Consider the following 22,817-nt stretch of genomic DNA (forward strand, 5'->3'; position numbering starts at 1 on the left):
ACAGACTTTGGATGATACGCCCAAAGTCACAGTGCGAGTAAGCAGCAGGGCTGGCCTCTGCCCCTGGCCGTGCACACTGGCCACCGTGGTGGCTCCCACCGTGCTTCAGCGAGCACGGAGCCTGGGCAGTGGCAGCGGTTCCAGGCTGATGAGCAGTGACCCGCGGTTAAGCCCTGGGTGACTGTGCAGAGCTAGAGGGAAATCTGGACATAACGCAGAGAAGCGATCTGAGGAAAGACACGAACTTTCTGCAGCCACCCAGGGGGGAAGCCAAACTACAATGAAGGATGACTGGCCTCGAAACACGGACCCGATGTTGACTCAATTCTTCACTTACCCGCTTTCACAAGAAGGAAGTGACCTATCGCCCTCTTGCCGTTGTGCAAAGCTACTCCCTCAGTTTTCCTTTTTTAGTGAGAAAACTTGCTTTTTCATGGGTCTCTCACACCTGAAGAGATTCATCCAGGCTACTTCCTCCTATCTCCTCTCCCGAGAGGTGTGAGGTGCAGCGGGAAGGTCAAGGGCTCTGGAGCCATCCAGCCAAGCTGCCAATCACAGCTCTGCCACCTCTAAGCTGTGTGACCTCGGGCAAATCTCCCAGATTCCCCGAGCTTCACTCACAAAATGAAGTGGCAGCCCCCACCTCCCAGCCCCGTTGTGAGGAATGCATGTGGAAGCGTTAAGATCGGTCTCTAGAAGTAATAGGCTCCCAAGACATGCTGGGCTCCAGGCCCTTCTGAGCTAAATTGTCTCAGTGCTTCCTTTTTCTCTTGTGGGCTGTTTGCCAACATTTTAGAGCAAGTTCTCGCCTTCACCTCACCGGAAAACAAATCTAGAGTTCCCTGTGGGTCTCCTTTTACTTCGAATGAGATATGCGGGGTGATGTGGCATTGCCTTTCAGCCTGCTTTTACCTCTGAAACCCTATCATCGCAGATCAAGTGTTACCCTCTCCCTGGTGCCTTCCCTGACCCCCAGAGCCAAAAATAAACAGAAATAAACCATTCTTTCCTCATTCACTCAACAAATGTTTCTCGAGCATCTTCCCTGGGTTGGGGTCTCCGCATCTGCCTGAGCGGCCCCCGGGCGACCACATCCTCTTTCTGGATGATTCTCTTTGAGGCTGGAAATGGCTCCTTGCTCACCCCCATACCCTGCAGAGACCCTGGAACACTGCCCTGCTTGCAGCAGACTTATGCTAAAAAACAAAACAAAACAAAACACCATTGAGAGAAAAACTTCTCCACTGATAACTGGACACGTTAATCTTCACTGGGAAGTGAGTGCTTGGCTATTAACCAAAGAAGTATCTATGCCTCGTGGGGGCAGTTACGTGCAAGGAGAATGTTAGGCTCCGGCAGTTCATTTTTCTCCAAGGTGTAACAAGTTTTCTGGCCAGGCAGCTTTGCACACTCGGTGTTCCTTGCACACTCCATCTCACTCAGTGATGGCACATTCCCTACGTCATCCTTGCGGGTGCACAGTTGAACCATCACACCAGAAGGTTTGTCAAGAGCCGGGGAGACTCTTGGGGAGCTGCCAGAAGGGAGTACCGAGGAGCCCCTTCCAGATTTCACCCGAATGCCTCTCCAAGAGTGGGACAGAAACGCACACGCCTTAAGTCAGAAGCCAGCCGAGGGGCGAACTCCATCCAGTTCACTGGCTAGGGGATGGCAGTGTGAGTGTTGTGAGTACAGACACATGGAAGAATGGAGCTACCCACCTGAATATGGATGCGGGCATGCGTGTGTGCTAGTGTGTGCTAGTGTGTGCTAGTGTGTGTGTGTGTGTGCGCGCACACATGCCCTCCTTCCCCAGGAACCAGAAGGACAGAGCACAGCAGCCCGGCATTCCTCATCCTTTCGGCCTTTGCAGGCTGGCCCTAGTCCTACAGCGGCCACACTCACACGACACTTGCACACTAAATGCTCCTTCTGCCCCTGCCGCCCAGCCCACTCGCTTTGATCCTCTTGTGGGACCTGCTTCTTCACCTACGTTCATCCTCTGCTTCCTGTTCTCCCTTCCACTGCGGTTCGCTCTGATTCCCATCGCCACGTTCCTTGAGCTGTCCATCCTCTTGCTACGAATCTGAGAAGGAGATTGGTTCAGGATGGCCCCTAGAGGAACCCGATGAGAGTAAGAGCATGTGTTGCCAACAGTGACAATGGCTGGATTCTGCTGATTTTCCCCCTAGCAACCGCACGGGTCTTTGATGTACATTTCCCTTGAGTGTGGCCCAAGGAACCGTAGCAAATGTTTATCTATGTCAAAAGGTGTTAAGTCTATTGTGTTTTCTTTAACCACTAAGCCTTTTGTCCCGTGAGGGGGAGGAAAAAAAGTTAGTTTGGCATAATTTGTTCCTGGCAAATTTGATTATTTACTTTTTAAAAACATCACTGCCTTTCGTCAGTGCGTTGACACAGTCGTGACGTGCAGCGTAGGGCGTGCCGCTCCTGCTCTACGGTGAGCACCTGCCCAACGACCAGGAAAGCACGTGCGGTGGGCGTCAGGAGACCCAAGTTCGGTCCTGGCTCCGTGCCTCACGCTCTCTTTGGGCCACTGCGGAACTCTGAGTTTCCCTCGCCTCATTTGTAAGTGGGGGTGGGATTCGGCTCCATCAGTGTCCCCCCAACCCTGCCCTACATCCTGGGGTCCCCCTGGCAATATGGCAGTCTGGATGCCAGTTTGAACAGAGACAGACACTCATTCACAATCAGGCTGCACTGTGTCTACATTTCTATCAGGTGTCAAATTACCAACAGGTCAAGACCCCCATTACCCCTCCCTTGGTTCAGCCCCCACCCCAAGCCCCTCTTCACATCCCTCTGAACTCCCTTTCTCTAGCCTTTCACACTCCTTTCACTCTCTATCCTGCAGGCACGGTGATCCTTCTAAAATGCTTATCTGATCACCTCAGGTTTTGACTTGGATTGTTCCAGAAGTCCCGGCTGCCTCCAGAATGAGGCCCCAGCTGTTCAGCTGGCTCACGAGCTCCTCACGCCCTGGCCTCTCTCCCCGGGCCCTCACATTGAGTTCCTTGGTAGTTCCCAGAGCGTACCAGCTTAGGTGGTCACGGCACAATTTGTCCCTTGGCCCCGGTGCCCTTCCACCCCCTGCCCTTTGTCTGGCTAGCGTTTATCTGTCCTCCAGGTCTTAGCTTAGATATCCCCTCCTCCAGCAAGCTTTCTCTAGTCCTTTCCCCCAAACACTAGGTGGGGTCTCTTCCATGCTGCTTCTCTCTGTACTGGAAGGCTCTAATCTCATTCATGGTGTCCACCCAGGTTCACAGTCCCAGAATGATAGACGCATGCTTAGTCTCCATTGCCTTACCAGCTGGTCCAATCCTCAGCCCTCAGTGTTCACTCAATATGGTGGAATGAATACAGACCAATTATCTTGGGCTAATTGATCGGCTTTTATGTCTGTCTTTAAGTAATAACGAATGGGGGAAATCAACTATTTCACTAACATATTAATTTGTTAAAATAAATCTTTGAAACAATGGTATCCGTGGAGGAGGGGTGGAATAAAAGAGTGGTGGAAAAATAGAGTGTCATTCCTCTGAGGTCCCTTCTAGCTAAAAATTCCAGAAATCTATCTGTTATAACGTTTTGGCTCAAGAGCAGGAACAATAGTCTAGAAACTGGAAAGGCAATATGAGGAAGATTCTTTAGATTTGCAGGTCGTAGGACAATAGACAGTTACTCAATTTGCCCCCGGGCTTCCTGGTGGCCAAAACTAAAAGGCAAACACAGTCCTTTGCGTGACTGCCTCGACTTGCGACAATACATCTTTGTTCCACAACCTTCAGTCACTTTTTCTCTCTCCTCCACTCCACACGCGCACTTCCCAGAAGACTGAGCAGCAGGGAGGGGCTGCTGTACCACGGCCCTGGGCACCGCTGGCTGATGTCAGCGCTGCCTGCTTTGAGTAAATCTCACTTCATCGTAGCAAGGAGTCCCTCCTGACCACCTGTCCCAGGAGGTGGGGGCTGCATCAAGTTTGCCCTGACTGTGCAGGTGTCCTTACGAGAGCCGGACAGGTCTCATCCAGTTCACCCAGAAGTCACAGAGGTGATCGGGTCACAAGTTAATGATTGCAACGTTGTTTAATAAGTTAAGATGAGCTAAACAAACCGTGCAGAGCTAGACCAGCTCTGAGTCACCCTTTACAGACCGAAGGAGGTGCTGTCCTTGTATTTGTTCCTTCCTGGTTGGCATAAGATCCAATGCTTGTCAAAGAATTGGGGAGCTTGCTCGCTCCTTAAAGAAATACTTTTGTTAAAATACACACACACACAGAGAGGGTGCTTAAATTACTTTGTTTATAAATACTTGTAATACTATGGAACACTACCAAAAAGTATACATGAACTGAAAATTGGAAAAAGCTACAGTTGAAAATCTAATATGGTTCCCCATCATTGCTCTGTGCTGTGCTGGACACTGTTCATACAGGCCATCAGTCCTACACTTCTTCGCTCCCACTGCTTTCACTGTTTAATTGTGGAAATTAATCACTTCAGCTCCTCTCCTTGTGTTCTTGGCGTGTGACGGGGTGCTGCTCAGTGAGCATTCGTGGGACAACTACCCTATTTCTATTGCTTCCAGACACCATTGATGATATATCCCTATTTCAGAGACACTAAAATGTAGGAAAAAAATGTGTATCTGAGAATCAATGAATTATGGTCTTTGTCCAAGGCAGGCGCATGGCCCCCGGAAGTCTGGCTGTGCTTCTGGGCTCCACAGTGTGCCTGCACCCTTTCCCCTGTGGTGGCCGCTGCACAGGAGGACAGCGGCAGAGCAGGAAAGAGGGCCCTCGCTCCCTCCCAGCAGATTGCTGGAACAATCTCTGATCCAGTCTCTTGCTCATGGAAAACCAGACTTTCCAGTCCCTGCCTGGAACCTCCTTCACACTCCTGCTTTGAAGTCAGCCCTTTCGGCTTCAATCTTCCTTTGGAGCTAGTTGACCCCAGGGTTCATCTCTCTACGTGCTGAGGACGGGCTGCCAAGGGCTTTCACCAGCTCCTGGCTGGCTGTGCTCTGCCCTCACCTGGAGGCCTGGGGCACGAAGCAGAAGGGGCAAATCTGAGCACAGCCGGAGGCCTGACAGGGCCCTGACAGGACCCAGTTTTAGCTCTGGTCAGCCCTGCTGTCCCAAGGCTTGACTCTGCCTCAGACAGGTGAGCGTTCCTGCCTGGGGCTGGGCTTACTTAGCTCTGAATCCTAACAGCCCAGCCTCAGATTTCTTCCCAGGTTCAGACCTCCACCCTGGCACCCTAAATCAAGGATGAGCCTGAGGCTCCCAAGGGGGTCGGCCATAGCCATGGCCGTGGCTATAGAACCAGGTATCTGGTCCCTAGAGGCCAGGAAAGCATCAGGGAGATGGGATCTGACTGCACCCTGGCCTGAAGGACACGGCTAGAAAGCAGAGTCCGGCCTGTGCGGAGTCTGTGTTTCTTGCTTAATCCCTTTCCTTCTCATAGAGGAAATGTCCTATTTGTTCGGTAACCTCCTCGCTATTAAAAACTCAGGTAATTCAGCAAAGCATGAAGAAGCCGGCCCTTTCTAACACAGCTCACATTTGCTTGGTGCTACAGAGCTTACAAGGCGTTTTCCCACGTGTCAGCTAATGTAATCCCACCCGGGGAGGTGGAGGGAAAGAAAACGGTGATTAGCTGTATTAGCTGCTTGCTCTGTGCCAGGCACCAGCGGCCTCTTCCCCCACATCATCTTACTTAATCCTCCCTGAAGCAGGCCGGTGCCTCCCAGACTTGAAGCCCCGGGTGGGCTTGTGCAAACAGATTGGGGGGGGCGCCCCCAGAGTTTTTGATCTGTAGGTAGATCTGGGATGGGCCCGAGAATTTGCATTTCTAACAAAGTCAAACAGGGTGCCTTTGAGACTGCTACAGGACAGGAGTGAAGGGGCTGGCCTTTTCTTCCCAGCCTCCTGCCGTGTGTTTCACTTCTAGTAGATTCTGTGCGTCCTGGAAGGGCGTCCCAAGTCCCAGGGCACACTGATGCTGCTGATCCAGGGCCCGCCTTACAAGAACCATGGAGGTAGATGCTCTTACCTCGTCTTTCAGTGCTGAAAACACTGAAGTTCAGAGAGGAGAGGTTACTCTCCTAAGGCCATTCAGCTGGAAAGCGGCCTCACAGATATTCATGGCGGTCTGCCTGGTTCTGGGCTGTGCCCACTCTCCACTTCGGCCTCCCCCCACTCCCCTGCCCCTACACGTGCCTCTAGGAACAAATCCTAGCTTCCCTATTGTTTGACCCAGCTGGTAAGGCCAGCTGCGAACACTGAAATGCAGGCCCAGATCCCCCCAGAACACACGAACCTCAATTCTGCAACTCAGATGAGAAATAATTCTGAGTGGGTGGACCACACCACATCCTAACAGACCCGGGATGTCACAACTTCAATTAGAAGTAACTGGAACTACAGCCCAGATTGCAGAAACGATAGTGGCTTGGATTGCTGGCCCCAAGGGAAATCCCCAACGCACAGGGGTAGGGATTCAGCTCCCTGGTATGAAAAACATGTTCTGGCCTTTTCTTGCCTCTCTCCTCAGAGTGCTTTGTGCCCCTTCCCATTCATCCTCAGGACGGCAGCTGGAGTGGGGAGGGGGGAGGTCATGGGGGTGTTTGGAGTGGGCTGAGCCTCTCTACCTTGGGTAAAGACAAGACCCGATCTTAATTAAATCAGCCTGTTAATCGCACTTGCTCCCTCACTGCTGTCTGAAGTTCGCCCTTGAGCTCTGGGTCTGCTCCCCATACGGCCTTTGAGGGTGAGGCCACACGGCCCCTTTATCCTGACTACAGAACAGAAAATAGAGAGAGTTCCCCCTGGCTTCCCTCTACGTTTCGCGTCTAGTTCGTAGAGTTTGGGAAGGGTTTGGGAAGGACGTCATATGCCAGGGAAAGTTTGTGGCAGCCTAATATTCCAGCGGATTTGGGAAAGAAGGTGGGTGGAGGTGAGACCCTGGACAACCTAGAGAGGTTTGCCCCCGTGGAGGATACCTTCCTGATTCTCAAAGGAAATCCTTTAAGACAGGCAATCTGTGGTCTGGTATGAAGGAGAAAGGGCAGCGTGAGGAACACAGGGGCAGTGACTGGGTCCCAGGGTGTCCTGCCAGAGCCCAGGGCCTTCCAGCCATGGCAGAGAAGCTGGGCAGGGGGGCCTGTGAGGGGCTGTGGCCCGCTCTCCAGCACCCCCAGGCCAAGCCCCCATCATCCCAGAGTTCCCTGCACCGGGATGGTGGGGCTGGCCCAGCAGATGCCCTGTAGGACCCTGAATTCCAGGAGAGGTGGGATGCCCACCCCTCCAGGAGCTTACATCCCATCGCCTTTGAAGACTTATCTTATTCCCCCCAGATCTCTAGCAGACAGTGGTATCTGTTTCTGAGCGAGCTCACATCTGGGGAGCACCAAAGCAATGTCTGGGGTGCTCAGGGATGGAGCGCGGGGCCACTCTCTGCTCACATGACATGCTTGTAGGTCCTTAGTTCCAACACAGTCATTCTTTTTGGTTGCTCTGTTGTTTTGAACACACTAAGGGTGGTTTTGTTTTTTGGGTTTTTTTTTTTTTTTTTTTTTTTTTGGTTTTTGTGGAGAAGGGCCAAAAACACTTCCAGGGTAAGGATGACTCTCCCAGCCAGCTGGAGTTTGTTAACTCTTTTATTGAATATAATGCACACATGGAACAGTGCGCCATCAGGGAGCAGCTTGATGACATCTCACCGTCTACACACAGCCCCACACCAAGGAACTCAATGTGACCAGCACCCCCTTGCGCCCCCTTCCCGTCCCCTCCAGCCCACGAGGGCACCTGCTACCCTGACTTCGAACAGCAGAGATTCACTTCAGCAAGCTGGAGTTGATCATGCCCTCACAGGGCAGCCTGACTTGCCACTGCCTCCCGGTTCAGAGTTGGTATAGCTGCGGGGGCTCAGCAGGATTGATTCGGGACTGATTTCCGGTGCGTATGTGGGGGGGCCTGCTCAGCAGCTCTAAACGCAGCACACGCCAGCTGCTGCTTCGGCCACCCCGGAGGGGGGCATGGGGGCAGGGCAGGCCCCAGCTTGGCCTTCAGATGGTCCTCCTGTCTCCAGGCGGGCCATCCGGGAGATCAGCCTGGTGACTTTGTGGAGGGGGGATGGGGATAGGGTGTTCTTTCCATGTGCTTCTGGAAGTCCCAGCCTGTGTTCCAGGCCGTGGGAGGCCCCTGGATCAGGATGACTCAGCAGCATCTACGTGCAAAGCCGCTGAGGTCTGCACCCTGGGAACACCAGCACGTGGCATGCGGTTGGACTTGCCTCATTCAGGGCAGCCCTCACTGCTTGGAAACTATATCCCCCCAGCACCTATGCCAGGCCCTCTGTTTGCCTGGGTGCCTCTGAGCACGAGTGCCAGCTGCCAGCCTGCATCCGTCCTCCTTCACTGACCCCCACTGAGGGCTGACCCCACAGCACGGGCACTCACTGCTCTCACCAAAAGCCAGATTTGTCTGCGCTCAGCCCCTGCATGTCACGCACCATTAGACTCTGCCCTCTGCTTCCCCCGCAGAGCGCTGCTCCGGTGGTGCGGGGCGTGGGGGAGGGAGGGCCGGCCAGAGCTAGGGGTCAGGAATGAACACTCCTGCACTGCTCCTGTCACTGCCCACACAGCGGACCTCCCTCCCGAGAAGTCCCGAGGCCCAGACTTCGCTGAGTCTTCCTGTGTCCAGTCTTATGTCCTGCCTCTCCTTCCCTCTGACTGCCATCCCCAAGCTGGATGTGAAGGCATCATATAGGAATTCTGCAAAGGTCGGACACCTTCCTGCCCCCATCCCCCACCCTTCCCTTGCCAGCACCCCCACCACATGACTCACTCTAAAACACAGATTACTTCCTGCCTTGCCCCTCTAGCTCTGGACAAAACGGGAAGGGTCCAGCCTGCCCCCCATGTCTCCCCTGTTCGACCCAACCTCTCTTTCTGACCTTAGAGTTAATCGCTCCCCTAGAACTCTTTCTGTAGATGTTGCCCCACCAAATACCATCTTGTTGTTTCTTGCCTCCGTTCATGTGATGCCGTCATCATCTTGGCCAACAGCACTTCCTTCCTACCCCCACTGAATCCTCTCCATCCTCCAAGGTCAGGTGAAAGCCCTCCCCCTCCAGGGAGCCTTCTTTGACCATCCAGGCCTAGCACTCTGTTTCCTCAGAACCATCAGAGCACTGAACCGTTTATTCATTATCTGCCGTTCTCTATTCAGCTTTGAATTGTGAGCTGTGACTATTCCCAGCTACAGAGCACAGCCTCCCCTTCCAATCACCCACCCACGTAGCCGCATGTCTTGCACACAGTAAGTACACAAGGGACGTTAGTGATGATGGAGCCGTGCAACGCGGGAGCCAAGGAGACCTTGCCCTGTAGGTGGTTGGTGAATTAGCTCAGTGACTTTTCTGTGCCTGCCGGGCTAACAAACATCCAAAGGCTAGCTTTCGCACATCTAAGTCAGACCTTTCTGGATTCTGCTACCGCTGTGGTGATCAACTCCTCTGCCTGTCACCCCTCCTCCCGTGCCAGGAAGGCCAGTTCCAGCCTCCTCTTTCCAGAACAATCTATCTTGCCCAGTGCTCCTGCCTGTCCCTCACAAGACATTATTAGCATTCTCGCACTTGTCTGTGGACCCGGCACTCAGCCTCCCGCTCCCACTCCAGCTGATGACCACATTGCCAGTTCATTTCCCCCACCAGCCGAGCTGATGTCAAGCTGCTTGTCTGCAGGCCTGCCAGAGACGGCTGATGTCATTCTTGACCCAATCTCCCGGAAACCCCACTGCATACTTGATGTCCCTCTCTCTCCTCACCACGAGGCCGGCATCCCTCTCCCAGTAACGACAGACCATCCACTTCTGAACTCTGCGTGCTTACAAACACGGCAACAAGATGTTAATTCTAGACACACGGACAGCTTAAATTCTGGGGCCTGAGCCAAACTTCCAGAAAGGAGCCCTTTATGCTTTGTTGTAGAATAAATGTCCTACGGAGGAGAAGGTCTCTTTCCCACCCCAAGGCCCTTGCAGTCTGGAGGTAACCAAGGCACACTCACCTGGGAGGCCTGGTAGAAATCCCTGCACGGATCTGGAAACCAGAACGCTGCGATTCAGTTTAAGTGCACAGAGCAGGCTCCTGTGCTTGGAGAAAGTACGGCACGCAACCCGCGCGGAACAGCTCTTTGGAGAAGCCTTTGTACTCTCTTAAGGATGCCGGAGTCGCTCTTCTCAACACCCACAATAACCTTCACAGACACGGCGCTTCCGGCTTTCTCATTTAATACAGCCTCTCCTCCAAAAAGTATTTAAGGGGAGCCTGGGGGGCACAGTCGGTTAAGCGACCGACTCTTGATTTTGGCTCAAGTCCTGATCTTAGGGTCATGAGATCAGGCCCCGTGTCGGGCACGTGCTCAGGGTGGAGTCTGCTTGAGAGTCTCTCTCTCTCTCTCTCTCTCTCACTCACTCTGCCCCCCCCCACTCGCGCGCTCTCTCTCTAAAGTAAATAAATCTTTTTGAAAAAAGTATTTAAGATCTGTACTTACCAAAATAGGTCCACTTGGATCCTGCAAAGAACAAAACAAAGCAAAGTAAGTACAACGGAGCTTGAGCAAGGGAGAGAAAAGGCTACAGATGTGATTTGGAAACGGGTGCGGCTGGAGGGGAGGCGGGTGCCCGGATGTCAGACGTTGTCAGAGTCTGTGTCCGATCAACCGCTTCCCAGAGCCGCGGGGCGCCCGAGGGGGGCACGGGCGCTGAGTGGTTGCAGGGGCTGGCGGGCGAGGGAGGGGGCTTCTTGATTAGAAGCCTCCCAGATCTTAGAGAAGCCAAATTTTATTTTCTGAATACGTAAAAAAAAAAAATTCACAGGGCTCAAAACCCAAAAGGGTACCCAGTAAAAGCTCTTCCTCCCACCCAATCTCCCTGCTTCCAGGAGAGAGCCAGCCAATTTTCTGAGTCGCTGGGAACATTTTCACAGTGTGACTACACACATGTGTAATCACATTCTTTCTCCCCGTTTCTGCACACAAATGTCAGCATACTGGAAACGGAGTTAGGCCTCCCGCTTTTTCCCACTGAGCAACACACCCTAGAGAGCCATTCACATCAGTCCATAAAGAGGAAAAAACTCCTCTCAAAAGGAAAGTTTTTCTTGAGGAAGCTGTCACCCTCGGCTGAGTTAGAATTCCAGGGGTGGAGAGAATGGGTAGGAGAAGTTCTGCCAGAAATATCATGAAAGTCACCTCCCACCTCCCACTCCACACCCTTCACACACAGAAGTCCCCCGTTTCTATATCCAAACATATTTTTTTTTAAAAATGTTGCAGAATTGTATGCTTGGTACCCTGCCTGACACCTCCCTCTTCACCTCCAGAAAGACACAGAGACCCTGAGACTCAGGGTGTCTCAGGGGACACCTCCAGTGAGAGGGACTCTTCAAATCCCAAGTGCCTCTCCCAGCTTCTCTCGATGCTGCCACAGTGCTTGGCCCACAGGGTACAGTCAGAGAAGGAAGGCTCCCACGTCCCTTTTCTCTCCTGGGAACTGATCTGCAGCAAAACCTAACTGACCAGCAATCTGCACCCTTAACCACAACTGAGCATTTCCTACTCAAGCCAATGGTGGTTTTTTAAAAGCGAGAAGAGGATTTTGCTGCTTTTGAAAAGCTAGTTTAATCTCATAGTTTTCTGTTGTTCTGGTTCATTTCTTTGCCTCAGTGCTTTTAATTAATTTTGTTTTTAATTTTCAAAATGGTAATCATATCCAGTTACACTTGTACATGGTTTCAAGTGTCAGATGGTTCCACAAGGCTTTTTAATAAAATATCAGTCCCCTGACCCCCCTCGCTATTCTCCTGGTCCCTAGGGCACTTTGAGTCCTTTTGCAATGAGGGTACTATCTCCACATCTCAGGAAATCAGGCCTGTATGGTTCCTCCATGATTTGTTTGGGTTGAGGCGTCATTACTGACCTCCCTCCTTGGAAGAGAAGCAGTGAGGTCTCTGTCGACCGTCTGCAGCCCATCACCTCATTTTATATGTAAGGAAATGACAGCCCGCTGAGATGAAGTGGGGGTCAGTGCTGCTCAGAAGCGTCTCTCCACGTTTACCAGTACCTCTGGTAAACTTGGGAAATCTTCGAGTCTCCTTTGCAATCTTTAGGGTAGTGCAAGGAGCAGGGGGGGCTCCTTGAATATCCTTATTCAGACCTCCTTCAGACACCTTAGAATATCCGATGAGTACTTACAGACCTCTTCCCCATAAAAATGCGCATAGACTTGGACACACAAAATTTCATGTACAATTAATTTCAAGAGGTCCACAGAACCCCTAAAACCTGCTATGGACCCCATAGGAGTTAAGAGTCCCAAGATTAACCTCCCCGGAATGAGTAATTAGATGAAAACATGCAGAACCAAACCTGTGTCTAACCCCCGAATGAACTGCCAGCCCTTTTCCTGAAATGACGGTGAAAAGGAACAAAGAAGGCATTGCCTTGGAACCAAGCAACAGAGGACCTCAAACCTCTTTTCTGAACCCCTTCGGGGTTTTGAAATACAGTTCTGGATTTCAGAGATAGAAGAAACCAGGTCATTGCCACTTAGCCGGGCATAGCACTTGGAAGCCCAGGACACAGGCGTTCACAAGTAATCGGGGGACTCATCCTCGAGGCTAACCTGGAGAGACGGGCCACTCTGGTGATCATGGAAACCGCCAGGGAAACAGCTGCAGCCTCCGAGCAGTCCTGCCTTGGCCAAGAGCTGAATTGCACCTGCCCCCAAGTCAAAGCACGGCCTTTAACATGTCACCTCTTCCGAATTCTCCCCCCGAAGCTTGCTAAGCTGAGGTGTTCCCTGTCGTCGTGGTTCATCCTCAGATGAGGGGTCTGGGTAATACTGCGGGAAGCTGGGGGACCAGTGTCACCGTGTGCACATCCGGGACTGAGAGCTCCAGTGGGGATACGGGACCGGACATGCGTTCTTAAAAAGCAGCAGCATCCAGAGTAAACTTTCCTGCCTTCCTCTCTCCGAGCAAGCCTGCCTGGTCCTCAAGCCCTGGTGCTTTGGGTATAAAGGACGGTGTCTGGGAGGACTCGGGAGCTGGAGCCTGGAGAGCAGCAGCCCTGTAAAAGGAAGGGGAGGGTGGTCTGAATGTTGGGGGTGGTCATCAAATGAAGGTCAGGGCCCAGCCCGGTCCCTCTTCAGCTCAGAACTGACCTGACAAGACTTTCTAAGGGACGTGTGTGAGTGTGTTTGTTTTATTTGGAAGTGGCGCCTCATGGTTCCCCGCCTCCTGTTTAGGGGCAGGCCTCCTGACCACGCACAGGCGGGAGGCCAGGCCCAAGCCCCTGCGGCAACAGCTGGGAGGCTTCCTGAGGGAGCAGGCTTTTCCAGGAGGGACACTTTCCCTCTTCTGTGTGGGAGACCTGGGAGGTCCAGCTCAATGCCTGTTGGAAACTGCAGGTCTACTCTGTACCAGGCAGGGAGAACGTCCTGAGTGCTCACGGAGGAAGTGGGACTGACGAGGATCCCGGCCAGGGGTTCAGGGCGCTGCCTGCTTCCTGGTCTGGGTTAGAACCTTCTCTGAGTAACTGTCGCTGGGGCAGCCAGAGACTGCCCAGCTCTCCGTATCGTGTTCAGGCACAGCAGGCACTGCAGAAATCATTAAAATGATTTCCCCCACAGCAACTAAGCATTCCGAGGTTTTCTCCAGAAGACACATGACCTCACCTTCTTATGCTTTCCCCTTCCCCACTCCAGGCATTTTCCCCAACATTCACCAGTGCCGAATGCTGGGAGTGTAAATTCTCTGCGCGGAGGGCAGACCACACTTTGACCTCATTACCTAGCTTAACCCTCCTCCACTCCCCACCTTGGGATAATACTGACACTCTACATCGCGGTGACTTTCGCTTTGACGTTGTCCCCTGAGGCAGTTAAACAGCAAAGAAACCTGCACGAGGAATAATAATAAAAACTGTGTTCTTAGACTCTAGGGGTAGGCAGGCTGGCTACTCAGTGTGGGGTAAAAGTGGCTTTTTGACTGCAAGCTCCCCCACTCCAACTTGGAGAATGGGGGCGGGAGGGAAGGCAAAGGAGGTGGGAAAGGAAGGAGGAAGGGCAGGGGCAGAGGCAGAGGCAAGGAGGAGAGGGAGGTAGAGAGGGAGGGGGAGGGCAGGGATGGCAGGGGGAGTGAGGGAAGGGAGGAGGAGCGGCCCCAGGGTGAGGGGAGTAACAGGTTTTCTGGAAACAGCCAATGGCTGTTTCTTTCCTTGGAACTACAAGGGAGATTTCCAGCAAAACTTCAGGTCCCAGTGCAGCTTTCTTAAAAGTGGAATACATGCCAAAGAGTGCAGTTTTAAAAAGTAATTTCCACTTTTATATAAACCCTTTCTCCCACCAACCTTTTTTTTTTTTTTTTTTTTGAGAGTAGGCCCCACACCCAGCATGGAGCCCAATGTGGGGCTTGAACTCACGACCCTGAGATCAAGACCTGAGCTGAGATCGAGAGTCCGGCGCTTACCGGCCTGAGCCACCCAGGCGCCCCCCAACCTTCTATTTCTTCTGGACCAGACAAGGGCAATGACATCAAGCATATCTTGCCAGCCAGTGAATTTGAGTTGAATTAAGAGTAATGCCGATGCTGTGACAGGCCAGCTCCCCCACCTCCCCCCTGCCCTGCCCCATGGACACAGGGACCTCCAGCAGAGAAGGCGGCTCTGCGCTTTCACGCTACAGAGCAGGGTCAATCCCCACACCACTGTCTAGCACGGAGGACCCTTTTCCAGCCATCATAGCCACTTTCAGCCCTCCTGCGACTGTGTCAGCCTAACCTCGGTCAGAGGATAGTCCCTACAACTTGGAACGAACTCTGTCAAGGGCAGGAGCTACCATCATTTTACCCGGGAAGTTTCCACCCAAGTCACTATCTACCCCCAGAAAAGTGCTCACCCAGCAGTTGGAGAGGCAGGCAAAAACTTGGCACGGTCTTGTTGGTCTTGTTGCTCCTAAGGATTAACTAACCTTGACCTTGGCTGTGCAACCAAACTCACTGCCCTGACGGGGGGGGCCTCCAGTCCAGGTTCCCAGCCTCCTCCTGCCCTCCCGTTGGGCACCCTCAGCCTCCAGCCTTTCGGGGTTAAGAGCCCTAATTACACTCAGAAGCGAGGCGTGTGTGCTCTTCTGAGTGCGCACACACTCACGTTCAAGATAGTAGAGCCCTTCTGGAGAAAAACAGTGATTAAGAATGGGATGCATCATCCCTTTGACTTGGAGGTAAAACTTAATGGTAAAGAGCCTCTCCTCCAAAGAAAACCACCCACCGCTGTGGGAAGGAGCTGCCGCTGGGGCACCGCAGACCCTTCCTGCTAACCACGCGGCTCCCATGCCCCATTCGCTCCTCGCCCGTCCGCACGTGGATGGGGCACAGCATTTTAAGTCCCGCTGCTCTTTCTCCTCCCCTTCAGCAAGTCCCGAGCCACCCCTCCAGAGCTGGGGACAGTCCGAAGACCACGTGCTTCCCCACCACCGCAACAGGTCGTGCATGCCAAAGGAAAACGAATTTTCCAAAACGCGTTTTCCAAATTGTCTAAAACTACGCCATCGGAGAGTATGCTCCCCCGAAATGATTTTGCTTTAGCCTTAGCGAGCCCCGCAGGCAGTCCTCCGGCCAGGTGTGCCTGCGCGCTCAGGACCGAGGGAAGAGGAGGCAGACACGTTACCGTTGAGCGGGGCTGGGCGGGCCGGCTGTTCCTTTAAGCAGAGGAGCAGGAGGACTGCGGCGGCGTGCAGGCTGCGGGGCATCGCGCGGCGGGTGCGGGCGCGGGCGCGCCGCCGGGGCTCCCGCTGCCTCTGCTCCGGCGCTGGGGACCGCGTGCGCGCAGCCGGGCCGTGCGAGCGCGCCTGCTCTTTGGGCGCCCGGCGCGGCGCGGGCCTCTTTTATGGAGCGACTCAGCCCCAAACACATGATGTCATCGTGCGCGAGGGAGAACGCCCTGCCCACGGGAGGTCTGGCGCCCCGGGTGCGAGGTGAGTTGTAGCCCGACTTGAGCCGCGCTCCGCGGGGCAGCGCTCACCTGGGAACCCCGGCCTCTCCGTGGCGCCGCGGGCAGGGGTGGGGGAGAGCCGCCCGCCTCCACCTCACCGGGAAGGGCGAGTCTAGGGACTGACTCCAGTGGTCCCTTGCCTTGGGCTGCAGCTACCCTTACTGAGAAGCCCCCTAAATATAATACCGTATGGATAAGTGCCCCGCCAGGGCCCCTGTCCAGTCCTGTGCCTGCGAGGACAAGGCACACGTTAGGGGCTGGCAAGGAGAGCAGAGAGGCTGCGTTCCAACCCAGAATTTCTGCGGATTGTACAGTGCAGCCTGATAAGGTCTTGCTTTTTCATTTGGACGCAAAGAAATCAATTTAGTACAGGTAAATAGCACAGCGGGGTACATGGTGAACAGCCTTCCGAGGCAATTAGACTTCCCCTAGTAACATGTAAGCTCCTTCACAGCATCAATCCGTTCTCTAGGAAGCTGGGGGGGGGGGGGGGATTAGCCCTTCTGTGGGTTAGCAGTGGAAGAAAAAGACTGATTTATTGAGTACCCACTATATGTCAGGCACTGTCCTGGGTGTTTTGCATTGTGGTCTGGGTTCCACTTCCAGTGCATATTATCATCACCTGTTGCTCATTTCTGCCCACTTTTCACACACGTGTGTTCGTTTAAGTACATGTATGCATACATCGAGTCACATACGTGTGGCTCTGATCCCGCTTTGTATTTAGTTCATGTTCACTTGTCAAGCCAAAGGTTTTATTAACCTGCTGCCTCCAATACTTGGTAAATCTTCCTCCTGCTGTTACTACCCCTTGCCGTTCCCACTGTCCTGGTCATTTGTGCTTCTGGCTTCCCTGGGCCTCCCAGGGTCTGCTCTGCTCCCCATCCTGGGCTCAGTTTCCTTCCTGCTCTATGACCTTGCCTATTCTCTTGGCTCCTTGCCACCTACAGACATTGCTTAGACCACATGGTCTGATGAAGGGCACCCACCCAGCCCTGGTACGTGACCCCTGATTTTGCGACTTGGCCCGTCCTGCCCTATTCTCTTGGCCACGGCAGCCTGACCAGCCCCACATCTCTCGGGTCTGTGCTGACTCTCAGCCTATGTGAAGTCTCAGGCTGGCCTCAGCGAGCAGGGAAACCACTTGTCCAAGCAGGTTTGGGAGGGATAGAGCAGCTTCTGTGCTGAGAGTCCCCAGGAAACACATACCACCCACATTAAAAGGGGTGTTACTGTTCCGTCTCTATCAACTGAGCGATTGTTTGCATTAATAAAGAGTTCCGGAGTCTTTTTAAGGAAATAGTTACAAAGACAATCTTGTTACCAGCACTTCCAGACCACAGCAGGCTTAAGGATGACCTTTTCTGCCTGCAGATCTTGATAAAGAACCTTGAATAAGTTCCAGAGCAGTGAGTGAGCAGTTCACTTGCGGCTCTTAAGACATTCCTGTCTCTGATTTGTCATCAAGGACTTTAGAAGATGAAATGTACTTGAAGGACACAAGGGGTAGGGAAGAGCAACCGCGGCTTCAGAAGAGCACATACTGAACCCGTGCAGATGAAATCACTCACCCCGTAACTCACGACTAGTTACAGGGAACCGGGCCATGCACACACATCTGGTCGCTCTCAGTTCAGGTGTTTTCGCGTTATGTGTGGCTAAACATTAAGTTCAGTTTGTCCTGGAGCATGCATCTCTAAGTGTTCTTCAAGGATCCCCAGAGATGGGGGGTGTTAAAAAAAAAAGGGGATGGATTTAATAGAACAGTAAGGCAAGACTGTGAACTGGGTTTGATGGAGAGAAAGGAGAGGGTTGGGATGTTTACTGCTTGTATGGATCAGAGATGTGGTTAATTAGTAAAGAAAGGATAGCAATTAAAAGAGAATTGAGGATATAAACTGAGATTCAATTTCCCTAAGTGCTTTGAGTGATTTTTTCTTCCAAAACATTCTGGAGGATTAAAAGGGTGGGAAAGCAAACAGGAATGGATGGCATGACCCACCTTCTAAAGTACTGAAGCCGGACGTCAAGCACCCCCTAGCCCCCCCCAAACAGCACAAACCTAACCAGCTTAAGTTCCCAACTCTGGGAATCCTCCCTGCCAGAGGCTCCCTGAGGCCTGCATAACTGGACACGTCTGGGCTCGCTTTGCCATCATCAGATGGGTCGCTCATCGGCCAATAACTAAGCCATTGCTCCATGGGTTAAGGTGGAAAAGGGACCTTCAGCACTCAAAATGTGGCAACTGGCCACCAAATGACATGCCCAGACAGAAGGCTCCAGGGAGAGGAGCTCCTGTACGGTGTCACCATCGGAATTGACAAGAGGGCGAGGCTGAGGAGTCAAAAGGTAGAGGAGTGTGGAGGAAAGGAGCCTCAGATTTGGTGTCTGGAGGTCCGGGCCCAAGTGCCTGCCTCACCGCTACCTACTGAATGGCCTCGACAGCGGCACAGCCTCTCGACATTTCAGGTTCCTCATCTGTAAAGTGCAGGTTGTCATCCCGGCCCCTGGGTCACTAACAGAATTGAGATCTGGCTGGGATGAGGTAAGGCGAGTGGAAAATTTTCTGTTCATTCATTCACCCTCTGTGTGCCAGGCACTGTGCTAGTCTTCGTCCTTGCTCTCGGAGAGTGTGTAGATACAAAACGGTCTCATGAACAGCTGCATAATTCAGATTGGAATAAGTGTGGAGTAAGGTTGATATATAACCAGGAGGCATCCAGTCTGTCCTGGGGCAGTGAGAGGAGACATCCCCATGTAAGAATTAGATTCTGTGACTTCATAAAGCCTTCGAAATGCACAGCTAATACCGCGGGCTCTTCCTCAAAGTTGGCCCCATTTGCTCATACACAAGCGAGTCAGTGGCCTGTCAGCGAATGGTGCCGGTATAGAGACTTTGATTTCTCAAGGTAAGAGTTAGCCCTCCAGTAGTGTCACTCAGTTGGGAATGCACCTTTTTATGGGGCCAAAGAAAGGACTGGTAGGAAGAGAACTAGCATTTATTGACTACCTACTGTTTGCCTGACGCAGTGCACGGCACTTCATCCTTACACAGCAATCTATGGGGAGGGTGTTAAGTTTGCCATTTTACAGATGAGGGAGCTGAGGCTTGGAAAGGTTAAGTCCTTTCCTCGAGGGAGGCTTTTGAGTGGCAGAGACTGAAGCCTCAACCAGGTGATTCCCTGTCTCCACGGCCACGAAGGCTCTTTCCGCAGCTATCCTAGCACATAACTTAGATGGGGATTTTCTACTTCTGGATCCTGCTGAGATGAAGATTCTCCAGTTTTCTAGATGTCGTGATCATTTGTTTGTTGATGAGGGTCACAGTGTGCCTATTCTGGTCTGGCACCGAGGTCGTGCTCAGCATGGGACACAGCTGTGTCCTCCTCCCAGTCCCCACGGGGTGACTGGGAGCCTCTGCCCTCTGGTCAATGCAGAGCTCACCCGCCAAAATGTGCGACCGGGAGCCTGAGACCACAGAGCTCTGACTCGACGCGGTTCTCCAGCCGGTGGGAATATGAGTCCGGCTGTGTAGTCCCTTGTTGTATCAGCGTGCTCTGCTTTGACCAAGGAAAGGGGGTATGGAGGAAAGCGGAGAGAGAGGGAGAAGAGAGAAGGAAAGAAGGGAGGAAGGAAAGGGAGGGAAGGAGAGGAGAAAGGAAAGGAAGAAGGAAGGAAAAAGCCAAGGGTGGTGATTGAGGTCTCGCATGGACGCTTTGATCCTAGGAGAAGTGTCCAGGTCTCAGAAAATACAGTCCCTTCTGTAGCTTTATCCACTTTCGCTCCTTCACCTGTGAAGCCGTGGCCTGGAGTCACGGCCTCTGTGTGAACCCTGGCCACCGCCACCCTGCTCGCTTTCTGGCAGGATCCGCTGCAGGGCAGAGTGGCCTGCAGGAAGGATGCTGCACTCCTGGCTCTGCCAGGAACAAGTTCCAGGCCTGTGGCACATCTCCTGGCCAGCATCGGCCTCGGCTTTTGGATCCGTTAAGCCGAAATAAGAGTGTCTAATCCCACCCTGTGTTGTGAGTGTGGGATGAGACCGTAGATGTGGAAATGCTTTGGAAAACCAATTAAAAGTACCTGACATGCACAAGCTATTCCTAAGAGAGAGGGCTCGAAACAAAGGTTGACCTCAGCCTTGGCACCGGATTCCAGCAAGGGACCGTAAATTCTCATTCAGCCCCTGCCACCAGTTACCATGGCAACTCTTGATTCAGGTCCACCTACTTGTCCACTGACGCCTGTAGCGATGGCTTCTGTCGGGTGGGGAATCGTGGCTCATCGTCAGCATTTTTATAAAGCCCTCTTCATGATTAATAAAAAAATGACGATAATTTAAAATTCTATGCACAGGGACTAAGTTAAGTTAGCATGTTAAGTGAAAACGAACATCGGTGCAACATGTTTCCTCTTTCCAGGTAAACTATTCTGAAAACCATGGTCAGCTGACAAGAGCCTGTAAGAGATACAGTCAGACGGCGGTAACGGAAGTTTTCTCACACCCGTCTCCTTTCACCCCTGCCGGTTGGATCCACTCTTCTCTAGCGCAGGGGTTTGGTCCGGATCCTGTTCTTGTTCTCAGTGTGAAGCACTGCCCTCTCTCACCCCCGTCTTTCAAACCAAAGGACGGTCCTAGAGCACATCCCAGCAAGCACACGGTGCCAACCTCAAGTGACTCATCCTAATATCAATCCTGACAACTTCCGCCGGGGGTTAGGAAGGCCCAGTGACACGGGAGAAAGAGTTTGGCATCTCATGAACCTGGGTTTTGAAAGTCAGCTCCACCGCTCACTGCTCATGGGAAATTGGGCAAGTCACTTAACCTCTCTGAGTTTCAATTTCCTATTTTCCTTTTTAAAGAGACGAGGGCCATAGAGTAAGTATACCCCCAAAGAGCAATAGGGAGAAATAAATATAGTAAGCAAGGCCGGTAAAGAACTTAGCCCAGGGGCATATAATGAGCACCATATTAATGGTAGTTCTCTGCTGTACAAAGGCCTTGAATGGCTGAAGGGGGACTGTTACACTCACAGTTCCTAGTTTAGGCGACTCCACCAACTTCCCTCCTTTGGGCAACCACACCAACTTTCATGAGCCCTAAGAGAAGAATGAATGATGATTTCCAGACATCTCTTTCTCCTAATTCTACACATAGGCTTCTCAAAGAATGTCGCTTCTGTCCCAACAAACTAGTCTTCCTACTGAAGCAACGATGCCTCTTAATTAAGAAGACTCTGAATTACTCTATCACAGGGAATGCCTGATCACTAGAATCTTGGAGCTGGGAGGTATTCCTGAGCTCAGAGGTACCACGTGCTGTTAGAATAAGCTGGTAATTTCCCCTTGCTTGGGTGCTCTGGTTCTGTACAATTGCAGAAATCGATAACCTGATCCCTCATTTCTGTTCCTTTCGAAGAAAACTGGCAAGCGACTCCCACCTTCTTTCGGCCCCAGTGCCCGACAGAGAGCTCAGTAGGCAGGGACCCTGGTACAGTTAACATGGCTGGTTTCGTGGCATGGACAGGTGGGGGCCAGGGAGCTTCCTTACAGACCCTTCAAGTCGAGTTGCTTCTGTGGCCAGAGGCCAGCCCTGGCAAGGATCCAGGTCCCTCTCAAGCCCCGAAAAAGGGCTCAGGTGTGCCCAGTGGCCAGGAGAGCAGATAGGCGGCCAAGGCTTTGTAGTTCTCTCACCCAGGACAGTACAGACTGTGGACTGGAATGCTTCCCTGAGGAGAGGAGGCGTGGGGAGCTCACAGAGTAGAGAAGTCTTACCGAAGGAGGGAACTTCTTTATGCCCGCCCCATTCCCCGTCCTTGAAATTTAGAGTTTGGGGCTCAGGGGAGAGGAGAAGGGCTGGAGGTTAGGTCAGTCACGAATCGCCAGTGATTTCGTCAATCATGCCCACGTAATGAAGCCTCTATAAAAAAACCGAAAGGACAGGGTTCGGAGAGCTTGTGGGTTGGTGAGCACGTGGAGATGTGCGGACAGGGGTCCTGGAGAGACGTGGAAGCTCCGAGCTCCTTCCACAGACCTCGCCCCTGTGCTGTTCTTCCATCTGTTCCTGAGTTACACCCTGTTATGATAAATGGGTGAGCGAGAAAAAAAAAGAGTTTGAGGCTCACCTTGCAGTGGAGTAAATTATAACTAGATTCCTTACATCTGCACTTCAGTTTTTTTAGCACTGATATGCAAAAGTTAGGGTTTTTTCCAAAGATTTTTTGTATTTATTTGAGAAAGAGAGAGAGCAGAGGGAGGGGCAGAGGGGGAGAGAGAGGGACAAGCAGACTCCTCGCTGAGCATGAAGTCCGACTCAGGGCTCGATCCCCTGACCCCTGAGATCATGACCTGCACCGAAACCAAGCGTCAGACACTTAACTGACTGAGCCACCCAGGCACCCCTGCGAAAGTTATTTTTAATCGACATATCTGTGTTATCTCTACTCAAGAGGATTTTGTGCAGGGTAGAAATGATGGCAAGAGACAGAGTCTTTAAAGGACGTTTGGAGAATTAGAAAATTAGAACCCAGAAACTTGGGCTCTTTCTTCAAATTCTGTTTCCCCTGGGGGGGTGGGGGACAGGAAAGGGAAATACCTCAGATACTGCACTCATTCCATTTTTATAACAGAGACTGTGCCATTTAATTCCAGTGAGAATTTGTAAAATTCTTTTGAGACATTTAGGGGGACTCCATACGCCCTGATTACAAAGTGTACCGACGCTTGCAACTGTAGAGTTG

General features: G+C 52.4%; 1 protein-coding gene and 1 long non-coding RNA gene across 7 annotated transcripts in view; one reads left to right on the plus strand and one right to left on the minus strand.

Moving 5' to 3' along the window:
* The window catches only part of CA12 (carbonic anhydrase 12), a 54,493-nt gene extending 38,545 nt beyond the window's left edge, over nt 1–15,948 (minus strand). For 2 of the 6 annotated variants that reach the window (XM_057303620.1, XM_057303623.1), the window contains exons 1-2: nt 15,757–15,946; nt 10,582–10,602 (exon numbers count right to left, since the gene is read on the minus strand). In XM_057303620.1, the coding sequence (XP_057159603.1) occupies nt 10,582–10,602; nt 15,757–15,838 (103 nt within the window). In that variant the 5' untranslated portion in view covers nt 15,839–15,946. Of the gene's footprint in view, nt 1–10,581; nt 10,603–15,756 lie in introns of all 6 variants that reach the window. The other 4 variants (XM_057303622.1, XM_057303619.1, XM_057303621.1 and 1 more) reach the window with 3 other exon arrangements.
* LOC130541932 (uncharacterized) overlaps nt 15,037–22,817 on the plus strand; it is a 49,921-nt gene continuing 42,140 nt past the window's right edge. Inside the window, exon 1 of the long non-coding RNA XR_008956045.1 lies at nt 15,037–16,063. This is a non-coding gene — a long non-coding RNA (uncharacterized LOC130541932). The remainder of the gene's footprint in view (nt 16,064–22,817) is intronic.

The sequence above is a fragment of the Ursus arctos genome, unplaced genomic scaffold, assembly GCF_023065955.2.
Source record: "Ursus arctos isolate Adak ecotype North America unplaced genomic scaffold, UrsArc2.0 scaffold_28, whole genome shotgun sequence".
Taxonomy (NCBI): Eukaryota; Metazoa; Chordata; class Mammalia; order Carnivora; family Ursidae; genus Ursus; species Ursus arctos.